Source organism: Thamnophis sirtalis, unplaced genomic scaffold (genome assembly GCF_051295495.1).
Source record: "Thamnophis sirtalis isolate CommonGarterSnake01/CBP01778 unplaced genomic scaffold, rThaSir2_p1.2 scaffold_4, whole genome shotgun sequence".
In the NCBI taxonomy this organism is placed as follows: domain Eukaryota; kingdom Metazoa; phylum Chordata; class Lepidosauria; order Squamata; family Natricidae; genus Thamnophis; species Thamnophis sirtalis.
In genome coordinates, this window is record NW_028261384.1 from 108,460,958 (window position 1) to 108,470,115 (window position 9,158).

The window sequence follows — 9,158 nt, forward strand, 5'->3', positions numbered from 1 at the left end:
TAATATGAACATTATTACTGATACCTGCTATTTAGCCATGTCAAAGGAACACAAGATTTTCAATCTAAAGGGACCAGAATAATTATAATTGCAAAATTCTTCCTGAGGTTGTAGTGACCTATAATAAAACTATAAAGTGTAGTAATCAGATATTCTCTTGATAATTCAAGAAATGGAGGAAAGAAAAAGGAATGCAACTTTGCAAGGTGGATTTGATTTTAGTATGTTGATACTAATATTGCTGCTTCTTCTGTTTTCTCTCACAGTGAGCCAAACTCATTTTGCTAAATGTAGGGTATGGCAATTCCCACCAAGAGTTCACAGGTATTCACAATCAGGAGATTTCCTATACGGAGGTATTGTTTTATTGACCAGCTTCTATACCAGGCAAATTGTCTTCAACCAAATTCCTCCTGAACCTGACCTATCTGAGATGTTGGTATTCTTATTTTTGCTTGTCCCCTGCTTATATTTTATATTTAGTAGGATCCAACATATAGGAAATATATCTAGCTATGACTATACAGCATTCCCCTTCCCTGCAGTCTGGAAAAAGGGAGCCGCTGGGGATAAAAATATGCTTTACAAAAAAGATTCTGCATTCAAGCTGTGACCTGTTTCTTTGGAAGGCAATTTTAACAACTCAAGCAAAATTTGTTTTTTTAAAAAAACTTTTAAAAAAATAAAATACCATATATAAAATTTTTCAAGGAGTGATCTTTGTAAATCTGGTTTGGAATGTTATTGTTGGTATTATGATTGTGATATATGTAAACTGTCAATTCAAATTAACATTAAGGATTAGAGAAAGTCCTAACATCTTACTGCGACATAACTTTCCCTTTACTGTACCCTTTTCTCACAGACTTTAGTAGTAAGTGGTTACATTAACTGACCATCATCACTAGAAGGTATAATATTTGATCCACATGTAATCCCCCAAATATGTCATTACTGTAAGGAAGCTCACTAAGGCAGTCATTTATATTCTCACTTCCATTCCACAAGAATGCATAGAAAGTTCTCTTTTCCTCACTTCATTTGTATTCGGATCTTTAAAAGGTGTCTGTTTTTCCATTTAATTAAATTAGTCACACTGCTCAGATAAAGATGGTCTCTTATCAGGAAAGGTTCAGTTTCAAGTATTACACAAAAAAAGAAAGAGTGCCTTCTTTATCAAAATCTTACAGTATTTTGATAAACAAGAAAAAGCTTACTCTAAAACACTATAATGCTGACACTATAATAATAAAGACAAAGTCTGTTGCATGCTGACACATGAATATATTATGAAATCTTTTTGCAGTGTAGTGACAGAGAATTACCAACACATCTTAGCTTTGGCCTTTGCTGTAAAGGAAATCAATGACAACCCTAGAATGCTACCCAACATTACATTGGGGTTCAATATTTTTGACAACTATTTGACTTCCAAGTGGACCTATCATGCTGCATTACAATTTCTCTCTTCAAAAAATGATCTTGTACCCAACTACAAGTGTGGCATCCAAGGTACTCTATTGGCAGTTACTGAGGATCTGACCTCTGAACGTTCCTATCTGAAACCCAATGTTTTGGGAATCTACAAAATTCCACAGGTAGGATGCAAATATGTAGAGAATAAGGTAGAAACTGTGTTAAAGATTTAATACTAAGAAATATTCATTGTTACTACTAACAATTATGAAGGATAATAAACTTTAGAATATGTTTCCAATAATTAGGGGAGGATGAAGATGAGTATTAGGATGAGAAGAAGAAGAAGAAGAAGAAGAAGAAGAAGAAGAAGAAGAAGAAGAAGAAGAAGAAGAAGAAGAAAGAAAGAAAGAAAGAAAGAAAGAAAGAAAGAAAGAAAGAAAGAAAGAAAGAAAGAAAGAAAGAAAGAAGAAAGAATATAAATGAATGCAGTAAAAGCTGAAGCCCCCAAGTCATCTACAGGGTTTCTGAACTCAATCACAATTAGAGGAGAAAGAGAAATTCTATCTACATACTGTATATCATATGTCTCCATCATGCCATAGCCACCAGCTTTGTTTTATATTAAAGATACTCCTATGTTATGGATTGAAATACTCTATTAGCTCAAAACTATCTTTTTCTGAGTGAAAACAGGAATTATTTCATTGTTTTTTTTTACTTAAAACAATCCACTAAAATTTAGAAATTGGAAACTAAGATATCATATACTATTAAACTGCAATGATTGGAACAACTGAAAAAGTATTCAATCAGAAAAAGATCTGGATTGTTTAAGTAGTAAAATTCCATTATTTTTGAAAAACATTTTTTATCTCTGTCTTTTCAGTTCATTTATGGCTCTGGAATGGTGGTAACAGAAAAGAACAATCTGCTTTACTATTATCAGATGATTCCAAATGTACTTTTTCAGTACAGAGGAATTATGAAATTATTCCAGCATTTCAACTGGAATTGGATTGCATTCTTTATTGCCAATGGGATGCATTTAGAGGGTGTCACAAATGTCATCATTCCAGAATTTTCAAAAAATGGTATCTGTACTGCAGAGGTATTTACATTTATCTTATGTTCTGATGTAAACTTCAGAAAATGTGCAGCAAAATTTTATTATCAAGTCATGAACAGCAAAGCCAATGTACTGGTTTTCAGTGGAGACATGGCATCCACAATCTTCTTAAGATGGTTGTTATCTTCTGTAGTTCAACGCATGATCAAGATCTCATCAGGAAAACCTAAAGGCCATGTTTGGGTTCTGACTGCTGGGATGGAGTTAAAGAGCCTCAGTGGACATACTGATTGGCATATATTAGAATTCCATGGTACTTTTTCCTTTACAACTCAGTCCAATGAAATCCAAGGATTCCAGCAATTTATCCAGGACAGAAATCCTTTGAATTCAAAAGGGGATGGTTTCATCAGAGATTTCTGGGCTAAGGCCTTTGACTGTCCATTCAAGGACTCTAGGTTTCATCATAAGAATGGGGATGCCTGCACAGGGATGGAAAAGCTAGAGAACCTCCCTGAGCATGTCTTTCCAATGAGGATCTCTAGTGAAAGCTATAGCATTTACAATGCTGTTCATGCTGTGGCTCATGCCTTACATGCCATCTGTCTATCAGTTTCTAGATATAAGTCAATGGACAAAAGAGAGAAAATGAATCAGCAGCTCTGGCAGGTATGGTAATTAATTTAAATAGAGTTAATGCTTTAAATACTTTTGCTGTTGGTTTTAGCCAGATTTCAAGATTCATTAATTCTTTGAACCCAAAAAATTATTAAAAATCTGCAGTTGTGTCCTTGTGTGTCTTGTGTTGCTTCATTCCACTCTTTCATATAAATCTATGTCCTTAGGTATAACAAAAGTGTTGGGCAAGTTGGAGACTAATCAGCTTTGTTTCTTGCTAGCTAACCAGAAAGCAGAAATCTCACACTATGTGGCCAGATCTGTGTCTAAGCTATTTTTGAACTTAAATAACTCTTGAAACTTTGATGATGTTGAGCTTTAACCAGGCTTCAATCTCTCGATATATTTTCTCTCCCATTTCTTTTCTACCCAATTCCCTCAATATTTCCAAACTTCTCCTTTTAAATACAGAAAAAAACATTCTATTTTTATATTTTTGTTATTTCTATTTTGTATTTGGTTGGACCGAATCCCAAGAAAGTCATGAGAGTTAGTCTAAGTAAGTGTTGTGTTAGATTACAATGCCTCTTTTAAAATGTTTACTACTTATGCCCTTTTATGGTTACTTGTCCTAGTTATCTGTAGATTTATATTGTTTAATTGTAAAATTATTAATTACAATTATTAATTGTAAAATTAATTGCAGTTATATAAGATTGTTTTGCATTTTAGTCCTGTTCTGTAATTTTAGGTTAATAATGTTATTGTTCCTTATTTTATTCTATCCATATGACTTTGCATTTTTATTTCTATTTTAGATATAATTGTTATATATTAGCTATTTGTTCTATGCTGGTCTATGACCAAATATTTTAATTTTATTATAGTGTTTTTGTTATCATTAATTCTGAAATAAAATTGATTGCAGTCCTGCCATGTATGTATTTCCATAAGATGACTAATATTTCAATTAACAAAGAAGAAAATCTATTTTGTGATGAGCAATTATGATGTGATTTTCTTAAGTAATATTTAAAGGAAAAACTCTGAGTGTAGGAGGGGTAAACCTAAATCATGTTATTTTTAAAACATATCTTTCTAGAATTTGGAAACAGATATAGCAAACACAAAAGACCCAAGGAGAAAAGTAGTAGCATGAATCACCATCTCTCAGCAAAGGGAGGAATGCAATGACAAGTCATTATTGCAGGAACAGTTGTCTTTCACCATGACTTTAAGACCAAAAAATAACTATACAGAAATTCACAGAAAGAATGGAGTGGAGAGGAATGGTGATATAAAAACAACTGGAGAATAAAGATTGTAGTATACATAAATACTTTAATATTAAAGATAGTCACCATTTCTTCTTTTTTGTTGTTGTAAAATTTTCATATTATAGTTTCAAAGACAAATTAATCTCAAGACAAAGCAACCTTCAAACGTTCAGAAAATTAAGATACAAGAACATTTAAGAAAGAAAAGAAGTTAGTTGTGGTACTAAATGACAGCTTCTGAATTGTCCTTCAGGGCAAAATTGAAGTCAGTGGAATCTCAATCATTTTTTTTTCTGTCTCTTTACAATACAGCTATCTTATTTCCTAAAATCATTATCATTTAACAACAGTGCTGGAGATAAAATTTCCTTTGACCAGAAGGGCTCTCTGGTTGCAGGATTTGACATCATAAATTGGGTCACATTCCCAAACCAATCTTTCACTGGAGTGAAAGTTGGAAGGTTGGATCCTTGGGCACCCCCACACAAACAACTTATCATTAAGGAAGAGAAAATAACATGGCACCGAGGATATAACCAAGTAAATAAAATACATTTTTATTATTATTTGTGGGGGGGGGAATTGTTATGTGATTCCTTGATTATATTTACATCATTATTTTCAGAGAGTATAGCTTGAAATGCAAATGCTTCTTCATATTATTCCAGTTGAAATTGTTCATCCATCCATTCTTCATTCAATTTATATTGTTCCCCATGTCATGACTCTGGGTGTTATAAAATAAATATCAACTAACGTGGGGGAAATCACATATTATAATTGGTAATTTAACCACTAAATGGTTTCCTCAATGCACATAGTGCTCAAGGACTGGACACATAGAGCTAGTTCTTTAAGCCCTTATGTAAGCATCCTGATTTTTGTAAGAGTGGTTCATATAAAGCTATAGCTGTATTTAAAAGATACATTTTCTGGGCCCTGCCAATCATCATTACGTGACCCAAACATGCCAATCTTGCACAATGAAAACATCCAAATGCTATTTATTCCACATCTTGTTACAATAACACAGAGATTGTTTAATGATCCTGGGTGTCAGTGAAGAAAACCACTCTGTCCATGAACAATTGTCACATAATCTAAATGTGTACAAATACTCTTCTAACCATAGCCGCCATCTGTTATTTCAGCAGAAACCAAGAGTCTAAATGGATCCCTAGATTGTGTAGCAAGACTTTCTGGGGTAATGCAATACCAGCTTATCTCCGAAGTAAAAATGGAACAACCTTGACACCAAAATAGCCAAAGCTGCTCAGTTTTATTTGGGTAGAGCTGAAGCCTGCTGTGCCCTATCCTGGATTTGACCAGGATGTCCACTCAGGAAGCTTGAGGTAGAGATATACAGCTGGATATTATTAGCATACTAATGATATCTCACTGCAAACCAATGCAGTATGGATACCTCACCCAGTAACCTGATTAAGATTGATTGGAACTGATATGGAAGAACTCCAACTCCAGAATCTGCTCCAAATGTATATTGTGTACTCCAAATGTATACTGTGATTGTCAGTGTCAAAAACTGTTGAAATATTAAGAAGAGATAGGATGGATGCATTTATCAACCCTCTCTTACCAGAGATCATTAAAAAATATGATCATCCTAAACCCTGGCCTCAGTCCTGATTAAAATGAACAGTGAAACTTTGCAATCTTTCAGGTTACAATGCAACTATTTTGTTCACAATCTTTCCTAAATGCTGGCAGAGCCACACTTTCCTTTAAAGAAAATTAACCACTGCCCAGAGCTGATGACATGTTCCCTCCAGGTAGTTTTTTCTTGTGGATGGGATTGGAGTGAGTAGTGCATCTCTTCAACTGCTTTATCTTGCTCAGCTGTTCTGTTAATCGTGTAGAGTTATATCATCCAGAGGCTTCTGATGCGTCAGTCTCAACTACCCACCCATTGCAGGCAGCCATCGGGGCTTAGTCAAACCATAACAAAGGTCTCTCTAGAAATCAAGTGGGTCCATCCCACAACTTGTGTGGATTAAACTAGTAGATCCAGCCTAACTTTGGAGGGAGCGGTGGTGTCAGTAAATTCAGTAGGGAATGGTCTGACAGGGGAGAATTCAATATCTCTTCTGAATCCAGAATACCTTCAACATTAAAACTAGATCAATTATATGTCAGCTATTATGTGCTAGTTCTTGGACAACCTAGGAACTACCATTGCTCGTATGGCAGCCATTGAGTCTACAGCTATCTCAGACCCACTCTTAGGGAAGGTAAATTAAAAGTTTCTAAATCCATAAGCCTTTAGAATTCCCACTGCCAACCTGGATGCCAAATCAGTAGCAACAATTTAAATTAGTGATGGCTAAACTTTTTTGGCTTGGGTACTTAAAGCATGCACATTTGTGCCCATACCCATAATTCAATCCCCCATGGATGTGTGCATGATCACTGCTGCCCCACCCCCATATATGCACACATGACCCCACCCCCACTGCCCTGCCCTTTTCATGACCCCCCATGCACGATCCCCCCACACTCCTGAAGCAGGAAATGCCCCATTTCCAAATGTCCGGTAGACCTGGTAAGCTCGGTAGGCATAGTAGGCCCATTTTTCACCCTCTTCAGCCTTTGGAGGCTTTCCTGAAGCTTGTGGAGGGTGACAATGTCCTCCCTCAGAGCCCTGGAGGCCCCTGGAAGCTGAAAACGGCCCATTTCCAAACTTCTAGTAGGCCCAGTAGGCCAGGTTTTTGCCCTCCCCAGGCTTTGGAAGCTTTCCTGAAGCCTGAAGAGGGCAAAAACAGCTTCCCCCTGGCCTTCCAAAGGCCTTTTGAAGGCTGAAAATCACTGGCCGGCATGCACATGGGTGCTGCAGCTGACCTAGGGCAATGGCTCGCATGTCTTCAGAGGTTTGCCATTATGGATCTATGTGGTCTTTAGGGGACAATATAATAAATGGGTACAACTTTGATACCCTCAAGTCTATCAGATGATCAATTGATTGTCAGATGGAAGGCTAAGTCAACTTTGATTCTGGTGAGATTTAAACTGCAAAACTGCAGCTAGCAGTCAGCTAAAGTAGTTTGCAGTACTGCACTCTAAGCAATGCACAACCTTGGCTCATAATAGTAATAACTATTATATATAGTAATTAAAAAACCCTCACTGCATGTCATATTCCAAGCATTAATAATTACAAGAAGATATAAATGCTTTAAATAAATTAATATCTTTGTAGATGATCTTATTTACCTTATACTGCCAACAGACAATACCTATCGCTTTGTGTAATGCCAATTGTCAGCCTGGTTATCACAAGGAAACAAAGGAAGGAGAACCGTTTTGTTGTTACAATTGTGTGCCTTGCCCAAATGGGTGGATTGCTAACAAAACAGGTAAGGTGGTATGTAAAATATATATAAAAAACTAAACTAAAAAACAATTCAATGTAACATGAAGATTTTTCCTATTATGATGTGAATAATCACATCCTGGTTCTATGTATAGTATTTATGAGAATGCAGAAACAATACAATGGGAAGTAATTGGAAACATTTTTGCTTAATCAATTTAAATCTCCTCTTAATGGAGATTAAAGGAAAACTATTAATCTGAGTAATTCTATAGTAATGGTCCCAGGTTGTGTTCCCAACCTAGACTTTGGGCCCCACTTCAAGCAAAATGTAGTAGGGAAACTTCACTCAGTTTCACATAGTGTTCCACTTCCACACTTATTTCAATCTTAATGCCCAGAAATGCTAATTTATTCTTTTACTGCCAATTAGGGGATTCAAAATCTCATTACAGGTTCTGCCACAACTACTACACCCATAGAACTTATATATAAATGGCACTTTAAAAATATTATTTTTTTCTTATTAATTTTCTAAACATTTCCAGATATGGCTGACTGTTTCAAATGCCCAGAAAATCAATATGCAAACCAGGAACAAAACATATGCATTCCAAAGATTTTAAGCTGCTTGTATTATGAAGAACCATTAGGTATCAGCATAGCAAGTTGCACAATCTTCCTGTCTGCTATCACAGTCCTGATCTTGAAGACATTTTGGAAGCATCACAACACTCACATTGTGAAAGCAAATAATCGAGACCTTTCTTACATTCTTCTCATCTCACTTTTGCTCTGTTTTCTTTGCTCATTGCTCTTCCTTGGCAGACCACTAACAGTAACATGTCTCCTCCGCCAAACTACCTTTGGGGTCATTTTCACCATGGCAATTTCTTGTGTGTTGGCAAAAACCCTTATTGTAGTTTTGGCTTTCATGGCCACAAAGCCAGGATCCAAGATGAAGAAGTGGACAGGGAAACGACTGGCCAGCTTCATTATTGTTTCTTGCACTTTTCCTCAAGTAGGCATCTGTGTTGTGTGGCTCACAACATCTCCCCCCTTCCCAGATAGTGATATGCTTTCGATGAGTGAAGAAGTTGTCCTTCAGTGTAATGAGTCATCACCCATCATGTTCTATCTTGTTTTGAGCTACCTGGGATTACTAGCCATTGCCAGCTTCACTGTAGCTTTCTTTGCCCGGAAGTTGCCAGACACTTTTAATGAAGCCAAATTCATCACTTTCAGCATGTTGGTGTTTTGTAGTGTGTGGCTGACTTTTGTTCCAACTTACCTGAGCACCAAAGGAAAATATATGGTCACTGTGGAGATCTTCTCCATCTTAACTTCCAGTGCCGGATTGCTGGGTTGCATCTTTGTTCCCAAATGCTACATTATTCTGTTGAGACCTGAGCTGAACAAAAGAGAGCATTTAGTCAGCAGGAAAACATGA

At 36.1% G+C, this 9,158-nt stretch overlaps 2 protein-coding genes across 2 annotated transcripts; both read left to right on the forward strand.

Moving 5' to 3' along the window:
• Positions 1-297: 297 nt before the first annotated feature.
• Positions 298-4,767, forward strand: LOC148046071 (vomeronasal type-2 receptor 26-like). Its single transcript, XM_087714479.1, has 4 exons — positions 298-356; positions 1,307-1,598; positions 2,306-3,154; positions 4,206-4,767. Exons 1-4 carry the CDS (start codon positions 298-300, stop codon positions 4,260-4,262), a joined length of 1,257 nt encoding a protein of 418 aa, XP_087570605.1. The 3' UTR covers positions 4,263-4,767.
• Positions 4,378-9,158, forward strand: LOC148046072 (vomeronasal type-2 receptor 26-like). The gene is made up of 4 exons (XM_087714481.1): positions 4,378-4,395; positions 4,693-4,920; positions 7,625-7,751; positions 8,257-9,158. Exons 1-4 carry the CDS (start codon positions 4,378-4,380, stop codon positions 9,156-9,158), a joined length of 1,275 nt encoding a protein of 424 aa, XP_087570607.1.

Bases quoted from the DNA above. Each gene is read 5' to 3' on its own strand.
- LOC148046071 (XM_087714479.1), top strand. From the start codon at position 298: ATGGCAATTCCCACCAAGAGTTCACAGGTATTCACAATCAGGAGATTT. The intron at 357-1,306 runs GTATTGTTTTAT...ATCTTTTTGCAG, and splicing joins AGGAGATTTCCTATACGGAG to TGTAGTGACAGAGAATTACC. The intron at 1,599-2,305 runs GTAGGATGCAAA...CTGTCTTTTCAG, and splicing joins GAATCTACAAAATTCCACAG to TTCATTTATGGCTCTGGAAT.
- LOC148046072 (XM_087714481.1), top strand. The intron at 4,921-7,624 runs GTAAATAAAATA...TACTGCCAACAG, and splicing joins GGCACCGAGGATATAACCAA to ACAATACCTATCGCTTTGTG. The intron at 7,752-8,256 runs GTAAGGTGGTAT...AAACATTTCCAG, and splicing joins GTGGATTGCTAACAAAACAG to ATATGGCTGACTGTTTCAAA.